The sequence below is a fragment of the Rutidosis leptorrhynchoides genome, chromosome 1, assembly GCF_046630445.1.
Source record: "Rutidosis leptorrhynchoides isolate AG116_Rl617_1_P2 chromosome 1, CSIRO_AGI_Rlap_v1, whole genome shotgun sequence".
NCBI classification, from domain to species: Eukaryota; Viridiplantae; Streptophyta; class Magnoliopsida; order Asterales; family Asteraceae; genus Rutidosis; species Rutidosis leptorrhynchoides.
Window position 1 is genome coordinate 182,095,338 of NC_092333.1, and position 17,318 is coordinate 182,112,655.

The following is a 17,318-nucleotide window of genomic DNA, read 5'->3' on the forward strand; positions in this document are numbered from 1 at the left end:
AACAATCCATGCCTCAACATCTCATTCTGTACCTCAAGTATAATTATCGTTCTACGTATCGTTCTACATCAATTATCTTTGTTCTTCATGGCAATTATGTAATCTCTAAAGTTTTAGAGATTATGTACTCTAGTTCTAGCCGTAAATCTGATGAGTTTAATATCACATTGACTCATTAAATCCATGATTACATCTGAAGAAAATATATATGTATATATATTTTTTCATAAAGATTGTAATTTAAAAATTCTTTCGTACAAACTGTTAATGGTGAAAATATTTTAACGGGTAGGTAATACCCGAGGAATATTTAGATTTCACATTAATAAGTACACTTTACATTCTTTCAAATCTAATTCAACAGTCATTTACTATCCTATTTACAACCACAGCTATACGAATCCGTTCACAGCAGAATAACCCTTTTCATTCAATTTCATATTTGGATTTTGATCTATCAGAATCCAACAAGTGGCATAATGAAGAAATAATGGACACAATAAATATTGATTAGAAATAGACTAATTAACAATATGAAATCTTGTTAAGAAACCACGCTAACAAGATCCTAGCTAACTGTTCCTAGCTAACTGATTACATTTTATTTATCGCAATTTATTTATCGCAATTTAATTATCACAATTTATTTTATCGCAATTTTATTTATCGTCATTTAATTTCTGTTATTTATTTTACGCACTTTATTCATCGTTATTTAATTTCTGTTATTTATTTTACACACTTTAAATATCGGGACACGTATACAAGGTTTTGACATATCATATCGACGCATTTATATAAATTATTTGGAATAGCCATAGACACTCTATATGCAGTAATGAACAAGTTCTCTATACAGGGTTGAGGTTAATTCTACAATAATATATATAATTTGAGTTGTGATCGAGTCTGAGACATGTACACGGGTCACGATACGTATTAATTAATTTGAATATTATATATTAAACTATATATAAATTATTGGACTGTCAACTGTGGACTATCGACTGTGGACTAATAACATTGGACAATTAAAATGAATTAAAATATTGATTATAATATATGAAACTAAACAATTCTTCAAGTTTGCCACTTGATTTCATCTTAAACCTCATTTGTATCTTGACGATTACAATCCGCGTTCAAACCTTTCATAATACTTGAAAACATCTCAATCGAGAGGATGAACCAGCCGTACTTCATCTACGGAAAAAAAGATCGATGCATACAGATATGCACCTGAAAACATTCGGAACTTGTGTAAATGTTTAACACGTATATGTACTAACTTCTTTGGCTTGTTATTATCGAAAATAACTTTACAACACCTCTCCAAATTAGCGAATTTTGTCACAGCTCCAGCAAGTCAACTTCGACTTTTTGTTCGAAAAAAAAAACCCTTATTATAACCTTGATATATATGTGTGCTATTTTATCGTTACCGGAGAACCTTTTATATTCCACCATATTGCCATCAGCGTTTAATCATCTAAAAACACAACTCATTTGAAACCACCTCGGATAGACAACAGACGATTCAGTTATGGTAGCATTAAATGCAGAGGAAACAGTAAAATTGTAGATGGTCTAAACGGCCAAAAGTTTGATAAAAAGGAATGGAAGGTTGGAAAAACTCAATAGAAAATTTAGTACCGAAAAGCGGATTATGCGAAACTAGGAAGGAAGCCGTGGACAAATCACAAAGACTAAACTTGCCCTCAAAGAATCCAAATGATTCAGTACCTGTTGAAGTCATTAACAAATACCTTGCTCCTTAATCGCTCTAAATCATCGTGAATGAATTTCTTCATCACAATTTGATTCTTAAATCCTAAAATATCATCGTACCTTTCTTTATTAATATTCTCAATATTTCTGAAGATATCTTCATAAATATTCTCGTTCGATATTAATTATCTCTCTGCGATATCCGTATTATATCACAAAAGGAAACCGTTTTAGTTTCTATATTCTGCGAACCTTTGAATTTAAAATATGAATGTTTTTGAAGTAATGTTGGGAACTGATGCATGAGTTAGTATAATATAATGACACTTGATCAACGTGATTATATTACAGTAAGTCATGCTGAGTTTCTAATGGAACGTGATGATTCACAGATCATAACGTCATCATGTGCCATGTTACATAACTCTTTCATTCTGCTTAACTTCTGAACATATCAAGAAAATATATTCTTGATAGTTCTATTCTCAGTGATTTTGGTAATTTGACAAATCGTGCTAATACGTTCTTTCCTGTTTAGAACATTAAAATCATTCGAACCTTCATATCTACAAATTCTGGACCATTATTCGCTTGACTTAGAGATCGAGAGGAGAATAAAAAGGCAAAGAGCTCCAAAATATAAGGGAAGGTATAAAGCTCAATCACAACACGGAAGTTACAAACCATGGATATTAATACGAATAACAATATAAAGACACGGTATAATTAAGAATAGTATCACCCCAAGGTTATATTAAAAGTAAACAGATTTTCTGGTGAAAGATTGAAAAGAAGGTTAACAGAAATGATAAATAGGAAAATATCAGGGTTTAGAATTGGATTAAGTATTTTTTCATAATCTTTTGAATTTGGGGATTTTATAGAAATGGTGAGAATAAGGGAACGGAAGAGCTTAATTTATAATGGAAATATCAGACAGAGTAATCGAGGCGGATTACCGTATTTAATTTTAGAGATCTTAATTTTCCTTACTCGCCGAAGAATCAAATCCTTTAAGATTTCGAAGATTTTCTTTAAATCCCTTGAATTCCGGAATTCAACCAAGACAACGTCAAAAGTTAAGACGAAACTTTATTTCTTCATTTCACTCTTTGTGATAACTTTACTCGTACTCTTCACATAATCAAATTGTTTTATCCATATTACTCAATGGTAATAAAACTCTATTTATCAACTCATATTCGTCTTGAAAACATTTTTATTGTTAGCCATGACCATCTCACTTAAATTTCGGGACGAAATTTCTTTAACGGGTAGGTACTGTGACGACCCGAAAATTTCCGACCAAATTTAAACTTAATCTTTATATAATTTTGACACGATAAGCAAAGTCTGTAATATTGAGTCTTCAAAATCTTGAACTGTTTCATATATTCAATTGACCTTCGACTGCTCTCGACGATTCACGAACCATTAATTGTAAATAGATATGTGTGTTGAATATATAAATAATAATTCGAAATATAATTTGAAGTATTGAATGTTGTTGTTATGAAATATGATACTATAATAATTATCATTTAAAAACATATCTATATATAAATGCAAGTATATTAAAAATAAATATTTAATAATTGTAATACTTGTTTGATGTTCCGATGGATATTAAGTAAGTTAAATTCGAACTTATATGATTTTAAAATAAACGGTGATTCGAAAATGAGTTATATAAATTATAGGCTTATTAAAAATAAGTTTAGAAGCTAATTAATAAATTTCAACACTTTTTATATTTTACCCATGATCGGGCGTGGACTGTGAGTGAATGCTTGTTTAATAATTTATGATCGAGTTCGATACCATAATGACTGAAATAAATAAAGATATTTAATGTAAAAATTTGGGATTTTTCTGAATACTTTTAGCCGCCAATGATTATCAACGGGGTACGAATTTCAGTCCGTGAATGATATAGTAAATGACGGCTAACTTAATCGCACGTTTTAATTTTTAAATTATATTATAATTATTATATTGTTATTAATAATTTAAAGTGTCTTTTTTTTTTCTTCCTACTATCAACTATATGTAAAATTAGGATGTCGACATAGAGGCGGTTAATTAAGTCAATGATAGTATTATATTATAATAATATATATTGCACCCGTGAATTTGAAATATCAAACATATTATTACTGTGTCTTAAAGTTCCTTTCATGATTAGGATTATTAATTTATAATTATTATATTATATATTATATTATATTTTAATGTATACCTATATCTATATCTATATATCCATACTACATGAACACACTTACACTTACAGAAAGAAGAAAACCATCGCCACTACTACCACTATTCGTTCTGTTTTGGGCAACCATTATAGCCCACTCAACCATCACCTAACACCACCTTCTTCTTCTTCGTTGAAACCACAAACCATCGAACCACATACATCACCACCTCCGATATTACTTCATGCTACTCGATCTCCCACCATCACTATGATTCGCCACCTCTTCTCTGTCACCTATAACCACCATCAACCGTCGCCTTCCACCACCTTCACCCTCACCATACCCGTAAACCACCACTTTTATACTTTTTGTTGTTTCCATTTATGTTTCAACAATCACGACACCACCCATCGGCTTCCTTCATAACCATCACCTCCCTTTCTTATTCGATCTACCATTCGATCGAGACCATTAATGTAGTTGCTACTACTATCTCCTGCCTATTTGCTCCTGTCGCCACATAAGAACACCATAACTACCTGCGTTTTCTTTTTCTGTTTCTTGCTAGAACACCATCTATTTTTCTGTTTTGCTTTCAACTACAACCGTCACCTTTTTATGTTCCTGTTACAAGCTAAGTACAACCACCACACACCTGCAAAAGCTGCTGCTCTTGATCGTTCCTGCTACAATAATTGTTTTCTTTTACTCGATTACACCCATTTCCACAACCCATTTCGAAAACAGCCTGAAGACCCACGAAACTTGCTGTAGCCGTTCACTTCTGTTTCTGTTCAGTGAAGAAGAAGAGTGATGATGATGACCTGTGATAATGACGATTTGATGATGATGGTAAATATGATCACGATGGTAATGATATTAAATAACGACTTATGATTAGGAAACTGTGATTCACGAAAACGAAGATGATAGGATTAAACGAATCAAGATGATGATGAAATGAAACTTTGATACGATGAAGACTACGTGTTGTGTCTGCTATCCAATATTTCTGTTACCAAAACCATCAAGAAATCTTACGGTTACTTTTCTGTTCGAGTAAAGGAGATGATACAACGAGTATAGAAATGATGATACTGTTTCGGTCCTTTGCTTTTTTACCTGTTACCCGATTCTATCTGTGATTGAGAACATACTACTTATATTTTAAATTGGGCCGTATCCCTTTGTTTATTATTTGGGCTAGTGAATTTTAAAGGATTATGAAATTGTTGTTGGGCCGTATAACTGTTGGGCCGAAAGGAAATTGGGCCAAGATAGAGAGGATACGGGTTATATTTAAATCGGGGGGTTTCAATTCCAGAAAAACGAGATTGGTGTATTGGTTAAGTGTGTTAATGGGTGTACGAGAGGTCGGGTGTTCGAGTCCGTGTGGCGACAACATTTTTTTTTAAAAGCTTCTTTTGAGGTAGTTTCCCTATCAAAAATTTTTATTATTATTATTAATGTCATTATTATTAGAATTATAATTATAATTATTATTATCATTTTCATTATTATTATTATTATTGTTATTATTACACTTATCATTATTGTTATTATTATTATAATTATCATTAAGTAATAGAATTATTATTAATATTAAGTATTATGAATATTAAATATTAATATTATTATTACTATTATAAGTATTATGATAAAATTTTCATGATTATAAATACAAGTATGAATATTATTATTATTATTATTATTATTAGTATTACTAATGGTTGTATCATTATTATTATGATTAGGATTATTATTATTATTATTATTATTATTATTATTATTATTATTATTATTATTATTATTATAAAAATAATATGAGTTATCATTATTTTCATTAATATTAGTATTAGTATCACTTTTGTAACTATTAGTATTATTATTATTATTATTATTATTATTATTATTATTATTATTATTATTATTATTATCATTATCACTAAAAGATAATTAATTTTAAATTTATCATTTTTATTAGTAATATTTTTTATCATTATTAGTAATATTAATTTACCAAATAAAGATTTTCTAAATAAAAAAAATATATTTATGACATAAAACCTAACGATATTAATATTTTTGTAATAAATATTAATTATCTATTTAAAGTATATAAGAATAAATATATCTAATTAAGTTATTAATGAAACATATAATTTATTAATATAATAATTACATCACTAATATTAATATATATAAATTTGTTCGATTACAATATGTTAATATATATAATTGATATAGGTTCGTGAATCTGAGACCAACCCTGCATTGTTCAATATAGTCATATGTATTTTTACTACAAAATACATTAGGTGAGTTTTATTTGCCCCTTTTTTTCTCTTTATGTTTTTGGGCTGAGAATACATGCAAATGCTTTATTTACTATTTTACAATATTTATATGCGTGAGTTTCATTTACCTTTTTACCCTTTATATTTTTGGGCTGAGAATACATGCGCAATTTTTATAAATGTTTTTTACGAAATAGACACAAGTAATCAAAACTACATTATATGGTTGAATGATCGAAATCGAATATGCCCCTCTGTAATAAGTCTGGTAATCTAAGAATTAGGGAACAGACACCCTAATTGACGCGAACTCTAAAGATAGATCTATCGGGCCCAACAAGCCCCATCCAAAGTACCGGATGCTTTAGTACTTCGAAATTTATATCATGTCCGAAGGAGGATCCCGGAATGATGGGGATATTCTTATATACATATTGTGAATGTCGGTTACCAGGTGTTCAATCCATATGAATGATATTTTTGTCTCTATGCATGGGACGTATGTTTATGAGAAATAGAAATATGAAATCTTGTGGGCTATTATAATTATGAAATGATTATTTATGTTAAACTAATGAACTCACCAACCTTTTGGTTGACACTTTAAAGCATGTTTATTCTCAGGTATGAAAGAAATCTTCCGCTGTGCATTAGCTCATATTAGAGACATTACTTGGAGTCATTCATGGCATATTTCAAAAGACATTTCATTCGAGTCGTTGAGTTCATCAAGATTAATATTAAGTCAATTATAGTTAGATATATTATGAAATGGTATGCATGCCGTCAACTTTCATTGTAATGAAATTTTGTCTTTTCAAAAACGAATGCAATGTTTGTAAAATGTATCATATAGAGGTCAAGTACCTCGCGATGTAATCAACTGTTGCGAATCGTTTATAATCGATATGGATTTCGTCCGGATGGATTAGGACGGGTCTTCACGGTCTCGACATGAGCACTGCGTATCACCCGCAGACCGACGGACAAATCAAACGCATGATTCAGACTTTGGAGGATATGTTGCGTGCATGTGTCGTTGATTTCGGAAAGGCTTGGGAAAGGCATTGGCCGTTAGCCGAATTCTCTTACAACAACAGTTATCATTTGAGTATTAATGTCGCACCTTTTGAATCATTATATGGCCGCAAGTGCCGATCTCCTATCTGTTGGGCCGAAGTAGGCGAAACGCAAATCACCGGACCCGAGATAGTCCATGAAACAACTGACAAGATTGTCCAAATTCAAGCGAGACTTAAGACTACCCGTGATCGCCAAAAGAGTTATGCCGACCTTAAACGTAAAGACTTTGAATTCAACGTAGGTGACCGTGTAATGTTGAAGGTCGCACCTTGGAAAGGTGTGATTCGTTTTGAAAAACTTGGGAAACTCAACCCGCAGTACATTGGGCCTTTCGAAATCTTGGAGCATGTTGGACCCGTTGCTTACCGTCTGGATCTTCCGACTCAATTGAGCTCAGTTCATCCTACCTTTCATGTATCAATTTTGAAGAAGTGTCTTGCTGAACCGGAACATGTCATACCATTGGAGGAACTTACAATTGATGACAAACTCCACTTCGTGGAAGAGCCTGTCGAAATTATGGACCGTGAGGTCAAAACTTTGAAACACAACAAGATTCCGATCGTCCGAGTACGATGGAATGCCAAACGAGGACCTGAGTTTACCTGGGAATGAGAGGATCAAATGATGCAGAAGTATCCTCACCTTTTCCCGACTCCTCCATCTACCTCAGCTTAAAATTTCGGGACGAAATTTTCTTTAACAGGTGGGTAATGTAACGACCCTGGATTTTCCAACGTTTAATTATTAATAAATTATTATTAATGCTTGCGTTTTAATAAACATGTTCTTATACGTGTTACTTGTTACCGTATTTAACTTTTCATGGCCTGACTTGTCTTTGTGACACACGTACTTTACACGAATAATATTTCGAATATTATTTACGTTCATGATTAATTATTATTAATCATTTTTAATTAACGAATGTTAGTAGTTAATTACTTGGGCTTTGTTTATTTAATTTATTACTTACTTGGACTTGGGCCTTTATTAATGTACATGGACTTGGAATCCCACCCTACACACTTAATGGACTAGTTAGCCCATCATTAAGCTAATGAATTATTAAGATTAAGAACAAGGGTTAATTAGTGCCATGAGGAATCTAGTTACATGCATACTTACACCTTATTCCCATGCCATTTAGCTTTAATACCACTTCAAGCATTCACCATCTCCCCATGCTAGAAAGTTGATACTTGACTTCCCCTATTTGGCCATATGACCGTCGGCCTATGTGTGGGTAAAGGGGAGTTCAATTTTTTTTTTTGTATTACTTAGTTACTTGTATTCACTTCATTCTTCACACACACAACTTACTTACATTTTCTCTCAACTTTTTCTCTCATCTTTTCTCTCAATTTTGTAAGTAACATGAACTATTTCTTCTTCTTTCTTTTCTTTAAAAACCGAATCATAAACACATCATCATCATCATTACTTGTTCTTTGTTGCTGTTTAATTACTTGTAGTTGTTTGTTGTTGTTAAAGATCAAGTTCTATAACTTGTATCTTCATGTAATCTTGGTTACTTCCATCTTTTCTTTGATGAAGAACCAAGAACAAGAATCTAAACTTTCTAGTTTATGGTTCTACACTTAAATGTTTTAAAGATTTAAAGTTCATAAGTTTCATAATCATACTTGTGTTCATGTTTTGTAGACTTAAATCCTAAGATCCAAACTTTGATTTGAATCTTCCTAAGTATGAAACAAACATGAACATAATACTTGTACTTTAGTTTATTTCTTTCTTTTGTAAGTACTTTAAAGTTGTGATGTTGTTAATTTGGTCAAGTATTACTAGTTAATCTTGATCTCATATTTCTTGAAACTAAAAGTTAACTTTATAAGTTCAAGAACATGGAAGTGTAACTTTCTAGTTATAACTTCATATACTTGTGTTGGATCTAAGCTTCTATAGCTTATGGTCTTCTAAATTTGTTGTAAACAAGAGCTTATAAGCTTATATACATGTTACAAGTTGAAAATCTAAGTTTCATAACTTATGGTTTCATTAAAGTGTAGATCCAAGTTTTGTAACTTAGGATCTAACTTAAGAACACTAGATCTAGACTTTCTAGTCTACAATCTTTAAGATCTAGCTAATATCTAAGTTCTACAACTTATGATCTTGATTATTTAGTTTACTTTCAAGTTTGTAGCTTAATATTACTAGTAGAACTCATGTATGTGTCGGATCTAAGATCTTGATGTAACTTTGGTTACATACAACTCTTAAGTGAGTTGTGCTACATATCTTAGACTTACACTAATGTTATGATTGTCAAACCTTGGTTAAGATGATGCAAACCCATCAACGAGTTGTACACTTGAAGCTATACGCATCAAGGATGAGAACCGTGATGAGCATCAAGCACCAAGAACCCACCAGAACAGCTTTCTTACTGTTTTCTGGAACTGATCAGACCACCTGGGCTACTGGAAAGTTTATTTTCAGTTAGTTTGGTTCGAGTAGATGATTTTCTGTTTATACCTCGTCTTAATCCGAGTTACGGTTTAGGATCTATGGCCCTCCGAAAGTCACTACACCCTATTAACATTGTGCTGAAATTTCTGACCTACTCGCACTTAAACCACCACCACGGTCAAACGAAGATGAGTTTGGTTCTGGAAATTTGTCAGTACCTAGGGGACTCATATACGGAGCCATGGCCACTGGTCTCACCTCATTTCAGTTTGTATAGAGGTCGTGGCGACTGAACGAATTCATCCTTTATTTCAAACCCTAGTCTTGACTTAAAACTTACTTTACACTTTTTGTTTAATGATGAATGATGATGGTACTTAAGACCTAATTTACATACTTTTAAACCTTTGAGAACGATTTACTGACTTAGTAACTTTTGACTTAGGTTGAGGACCTTTCGGACCAACTACTTGCTTACTATTTCCCGCGTACCGACTTTTACTACTTTCCACTGTCAGTTATAGCATCCATTTTTTACTTTAACTATTTTGGGAACTGAGAATACATGCGCATTTTATGTTTTACATACTAGGCACGAGTACTTAAACTTTATATATGTGTGGGTTATACAACGTCATAAACTTTTCCCTTAGCTCGGTAACGTTTAGTCATTGGTCTTTGAACCGGTGAACGCGAATCTTAGATATGGATCCATAGGGTTTGACATCCCCACTCGGGCTAGTAGCGCTAGCATTTAACGGGTGTTTAATACTTCGTAAACTTCGCACTCGCCAAGTGTACTTTTAGGGGGTGTTATTTACGTTAAGTTAGTTACCAAGTGCCCACGGTTATACATATACTTTTCATAATGTTTTGAAACGCTGTTGAAGCACCGAAATCTCGTAGCCTACCTTACATTACTGTTATACTTAAACTATAGCTCACCAACCTTTGTGTTGACGTTTTTAAGCATGTTTTTCTCAGGTGCTTAAGGTTTGCATGCTTCCGTTGTACTAGTCATGCTTTGTAGACACCCGCTGCGCTTATTAGAGATGTCACCGCATGAAACGTTATTTTGCATTCAAACTATATTACTTTTGAAACGATGTATTTGTAACGACCCATGGGTCACGTACTATTATTGCTTGCTATTCGTAGAAGCATACTTTTGGTTGTTGAACATTTGACGTTGGTTAAAACGTCACTTCATTTTATGAATGCAAACTTATTTTGAAACCGCATATAGTATTTGACCTTGTAATGATCTTGTTGTTGATGATTCGTACACGATGGTTTTGTACGGGGCACCACAAATAAAATCTTGCAGCTTTTCAAAAAAAAAAAAAAAAAATTAATTATCCTAGACACCCGTTTAACTATCTTCCAAGTTTATTCCAATTCTCTAAAATCAACGATACATTATCGTAAATGTATCGAGCTAAAGGATATTATAATATGTTGTCTTAAAACGAGCTTATAACGAGCCAAGCTCGAGTTTACCACATAATTCACGAGCTGAGATCGAGATAAATATCTAAAGCTCGAATCGAGCTGAGCTCTAGCTCTAGCCCTCCGAAAAACAAATGAGCCGACCTCGAACAATGTTAAGTTCGGGTCGGCTCGTTTAAAGCTCTAATACTAAGTTACAAACATGATGTGTGGTGCATGGTGCGAGATCATAAGACATTTTTACAGCTACGATTTTTTAAGAATATATTATTAAACACTTTTAAAAATAAATCACTGACCAATTACTCAAAAATAAAACTATAGCAAGTGTGTGTATTGTCAATTATCTATTCACAATATTACAACAAAGACGGGTTTAATCAATCCAATAATTGGGCCCTTAAAGTCTTCAATAAACCAAACTATAGACTCACAGCCCAATCTGTAATACCCTAATTAAAAAATCCCAAATTTGTTCAATCTAACAATCACCAAAAACCTACATTTCCAAAGCCCTAACCCTAACCCTAACTACCAGCAATCACCTTTCATCCATCATGCCGCCGAAGTTTGATCCATCGCAAGTCGTCGATGTGTACGTCCGAGTCACCGGCGGTGAAGTCGGTGCCGCATCATCCCTAGCTCCTAAAATCGGTCCACTTGGTCTCTCTCCCAAAAAAATAGGAGAAGATATCGCAAAAGAAACGGCAAAGGACTGGAAAGGTCTACGTGTCACCGTCAAACTCACCGTCCAAAACCGTCAAGCTAAAGTCTCCGTCGTACCTTCCGCCGCAGCATTGGTGATCAAAGCTTTGAAGGAACCGGAACGTGATCGTAAAAAAGTGAAGAATATCAAACACAGCGGTAATATTTCACTTGATGATGTCATTGAGATTGCGAAAGTAATGAAACCTCGATCTATGGCGAAGGAGTTGCAAGGAACTGTGAAGGAGATATTAGGAACTTGTGTTTCGGTTGGTTGTACGGTCGATGGTAAAGATCCCAAGGATTTGCAGCAGGAGATTGCTGATGGTGATATTGAGATTCCTCAGGAATGATTTATTTTGCGCAATCTGATCTAGTTTCGAGTAATTTAAGTTTTCATTTGTTCCTTGTTACGAAATTAATGTCTCAATTTGATTAGTTTTTGGAACGAATTTTTAGACATCTTTGGTAGCGAATTTGATGGTTTGTTCACGGTAGTGAGCCGTTTGGTTTGGTTAGTTTAGTTAAACTAGGGCTCCTTGTTCGATTCTTTTGTAATGGTTAGCCTAATTTGATTTCTTAAAATAGAGCCATGAATCTTGATATGATAACTGCATTATGACTAAGTAGATGTAAATGCTTGTCAAAGTGTGAATTTATGTTCAATTATAAATTTATAATCCAAGATCATACATAAAGAATCTTCATTGCACGTCCAGAAAATTTCAAAATACGAAGAACTACAAGGCCATAAGCATTGATCCTTTCTGGGTTTACCTTTGTTTTTTTTCTTCCGGTAATGAACATTGATTTTAAAGTTAACCATAGCATAGAAGTTGAATTTAATTTCAGTTGCTTGAAAGTTGTACGTTGACATTTTCATTTTTTGGTTCACCATTGTTAGATGAGGTTAAGGGTTGTTTAGAGCGGTGATAGAGTCGAACTAAGAATAAATTTGATATTGTTGAGGGTTAAGGACTTGAAGTTAGGGTGCGACTGTTGATGAAGGATGATGTGTACACCAATAATTATTGATCAGCAAACCTTGACAGTGGTCCGGTCGTAAAACGGTGAAGCATGAGTTGCAACTATGGTGCAAACACCTTTTGGCGGTTAAGGTTACGCAGCAACTATTCTGTATCTGATTAACAGGTGTTGGAGTTAACTAGTGTACAAACACAGGTTCAGACAAAATTGTTGATGTCAACATTTGAGATTTGACTGTAGTGGTTTAAACAGGGTTGGTGTCTTGATGACCATCACCGATGACTGTCTCAAAATTAGGTAGCAAATAATAAAATTTTGATATAGTTTGAAGAATTAATCGACGAATATTTACAAGCAAGGTTGCAAAATTCGCTATTGGGATATTAATCGGTCAGGACTTTGGAAAGATTAATCGGCAATTCGGGGATTAATCGGGGATTAATCGGATTGTACTGTATACATTTAGATATTAAATTTTACAAATTATATGTGTAAATATAGAAAAAAATTATAAATATAAAAATAAACTTTAACATAATTGTCTAAAATTGTTCATTTTGCTCCAAAACTATAAAGTTCTAGTTTAAATTCATGTTCAAATGTTAACCATTTTTTACTTTGATCGATTTTGGTTACCAAATTCGGTTTTGATCCATCAATTGACGTTGAATGTTTAATTAAATGGATTTTTAGAAATCGGAACAGATTGCTCTTAAAAAAGATTAATCGGAGATTAATCGGCGAGTAATCGGATTTTTTACAACACTGTTTACAAGGGTCTCATCCCATGATTTGAACTCTTCAGACTGTTGTAAATTCAAGCTCAATACTACTAAGTACTAATTAAGTTCAGAAGTTTTTTTTTTTTTTTTTTTTTTTTTTTTTTTACTACTGGAATCCATGTAGTAAACCACAGGTTCATGGAAGTGCAATAGGTAACGACAGTTAATTTTTTGTTTCTTAAATCACATCATGTGCGGTGCACATCAGCACATTTTGTCATTTCAAACTTATCGTCTTTCAAACTAACCCTCTTTTATCTTTTATCGTTATGGTATTCATTAGTGCCAATTCTCGATCTGACATAGTCACCAAAGGTTGATTCTCGTGTCCAAAAATCTCCTTGAACGCATTTAGGGCCCAAATATAATTCTCTCCATCCTCACTTTTCAAAAAAGCAAACTCAACATAAAAAGATGTATTAAAACATGAAACTCCAACAATATCAATAAGGAGCATATTGTATTTGTTAGTTTTGTAGGTGCAATCCATCACAAATATAATATTGTAGAAGACTTTCACCAATTTGCTTGATAAGGGAAGTGCAACAAACAACTAGATATACACCCTTCTGAATTATGTAAACCATCATAGAAAAATCCACTTTTTTGGAGCTCCTCAAATAATGCACCAATCTCTGAACGATTTTCTAAAGTTTTCCTTCTAATTTTTTTCTTCACATTGTCTTTTACAACTTGTACCCTATTAGGTGATAACTGGCGGAATAATGGATGGGGATGGCGGAATAATGGATGGGGATGGCTCATTGTTGTGTCCCAAGTGTTTTGACTTTAATACCCAACTATCTTCACATCCCTTATTACCTATTATTCTGAAATGTCAATCAACGAAATGAGATACTATGTTTTTTTCCATTTATCTTCAATACCACGTATATCTCGATATGAACCTCCCAATCAGATTGCAAAGTGTAAAAATTGTCCTTTTTCGGTTGTGGATAGATATCTCATATCCTCTATCATTAGAAAATTCACGCACACCCTTCAATAACTCACTAGACGATTGATTTTAGGAAGACGATTTGAAGAGGCGGTGTACTGTTTTTCCAATGTGGAAGGGTTTTGGGTTTAGGTAAATATCAGGTTGTAAATTGAAAAGGGTAAAATGGTCTTACAAAAATAAACCATTGGTGTATGAAAAAAATTAAGGGGTGTAGGAATCAGTCTCATATTAGATGGGATAAGGTACTAGTTTATATGTAGAGGAATTAACATGATACGATCAAACTAGATCTCTTGATCGTAATGAATTAACGACTAAACTTATAAACTATGAACAGAAAAACTTTCCAGATTAATCGTCGATTTATTGAAAGCCAAAATTGAGAGAGTAAGATATATTTTGTTATACCTGAAAAAAACTGATTATTACAATGCAACACTAATCTATTTAACAACAGCTTGTGTGACGACCCGGAAATTTCCTATCAAATTTAAACTTGATCTTTGTATGTTTTCGACACGATAAGCAAAGTCTGTAATGTTGAGACTCAAAATTTTTGGACTATTTCATACACTCGTTTGACTTTCGACCATTCTCGACGATTCACGAACAACTATTTGTAAATAGATAACATATATATTTAAATAGGCATTTATAATTTGAAATATAATTTAGAATATTATATAATTTAATTATTAGAATTTATATTGTAAAATAAATAAAATAAAATGCGATGTAATGGAAACTATATTTAAAAATATATAGATATATATAAATATGTATATAAATATTACTTGTAAATATATAAAGTTATATTAAATCTATTTGTTTAAAAATATATAATATATTTGTTTTAGTAATTAAACTTGCTATTTTAAAACTGTTTATATATAGAATGGAATAAATGATTTCGAGCTTAATTAGTAAACGTCAGAAATACTCGGTTGACATTTCGTTAGCGTTCATATAGATTTAACATGAGTTTATGAAGGATTAAAATAAAAGTTGAACAGTAAATCGATTACGAAGATTTTAAATTTGTTAAAAGTATTTTTACCTTTTTAATTTTAAATATTAGTACTCCGTACATATAAATCGGAACAGAAAATAAATAATTTTCGAATCTTTTTGATCAGGTTTCAAACAGGTAATGAGTGAAATAATTAAATATGTTTAATCTAAAAAATTTGAGATTTTTAGGGACACTTTTATAAGTTAACTGTTTAGAAATGGACACGATATAACCATTCGTGATAAACCGTCGGTAGGAAAGAAACAAGGAGCCGGCTGCTAACTATTTTTCCACTGTTTTCCTTTTGAAACTCTTACATATTACATGTTATTGTATTAATATATATATACACACACCAGTATATGAATCTATCACCAATCTATGTTCTTCTTCTCCATTTAAACCACACCCACTTCCTACACCCCTTCTTTCACCGCTACCATAACACCTACATCCACCACCGGACCACTGCAAACCATCACAGCCGGAAACCTTCACTCTATCTCCAACTTTCTCTCTTTTCTGTTTACAACCGGAGTACCACCAATCATCTATCTCTCTATTATATATATACATACTTACATAATGAATCCATCAATCTCTCTACCCGTTTCTATTTAATAACCGAGAACACCACCGACACCATTGGCTCACTTCTTTTAAGACACCACCTTTAACATCTCCGGTTAACCATCACCAAACCCGTATACAAATCACCACCACCTTTCATGTTTCCTTTCACAACTACAACTATCGAACCACTATCTCCAACACACATCACCACCACCTTTCTTAATGAAAACCACCACCACAATCGTCAATCCTCAAACACCCATGATCACCCTAACCATCACTATCCAAAACACCATGACACAACCAAGAACTATTCGTTGCTAATCGGTTTTACTAAACGGTTCGAAAACTCACAAACCATAACCATCACAATCAAAACTATCACTTGAAACTTGTATGCATGCTTACTGGGTATATCCTTGTCGATCATTAAACCAAAACAACACCGTAAGTCATCATTTATAGCTACTACCATCCTATTACATAGATTCGATTTTCTTTTTGTCCAAGAACGACCCTCTTATTTGATCACCCTAACACCACCTTAGTTGATCGTGATTCGTGAACCACCACCGTGAACATCAAAAATCTACCACGACAACCACCTTCTCCATTAAACCTTCACCTCATCTCCACCTCTCTCTCTCTCTCTCTTTCATTTATCTCTCTCTCCTTCTTCCTCTTTATTTTTCTTTTCGTGAACAATCAACCACCACTACCGTGACTAATTTCTGTTTCAATTGAACAGAATCACAACAAGCCACCCCAAGTTGCCATGTTCTTCTTCTTATGTTCGACTAGTGCTATAATTTCTATTTATATCTGTTTCGATCTCGACATACCACAAAAACCAAAAACATTCGATTAATATTCCTTGCATCTTGAATCAATAAACAAATGATAATGCATGCCTTATATTTTGGGTAGTGGCCGACACCCTTTAAGCAAAGACAACACCACTTGATTAATTTATTAGAGAGTGGGATTACTTTAGCATGTTTTATTATTTAATCCTGATCGATACTCTTCCACTCTAAGTTAGGCCATTTAAATTAGTTTATCACAATAGGCTTGTGACTTTGGACTATGATTTGGTTTCCTGATTGG

General features: G+C 32.8%; 1 protein-coding gene across 1 annotated transcript; it reads left to right on the forward strand.

Moving 5' to 3' along the window:
* The first annotated feature begins 11,683 nt into the window (after positions 1 to 11,683).
* LOC139867379 (large ribosomal subunit protein uL11-like) lies at positions 11,684 to 12,513 on the forward strand. The gene has a single exon (XM_071855751.1). It carries the CDS (start codon positions 11,749 to 11,751, stop codon positions 12,247 to 12,249), a length of 501 nt encoding a protein of 166 aa, XP_071711852.1. The 5' UTR covers positions 11,684 to 11,748; the 3' UTR covers positions 12,250 to 12,513.
* The last annotated feature ends 4,805 nt before the right edge of the window (positions 12,514 to 17,318 follow it).

What these genes read in the sequence shown, in the direction of transcription:
- LOC139867379 (XM_071855751.1), top strand. Translation starts at nt 11,749, where the DNA reads ATGCCGCCGAAGTTTGATCCATCGCAAGTCGTCGATGTGTACGTCCGA.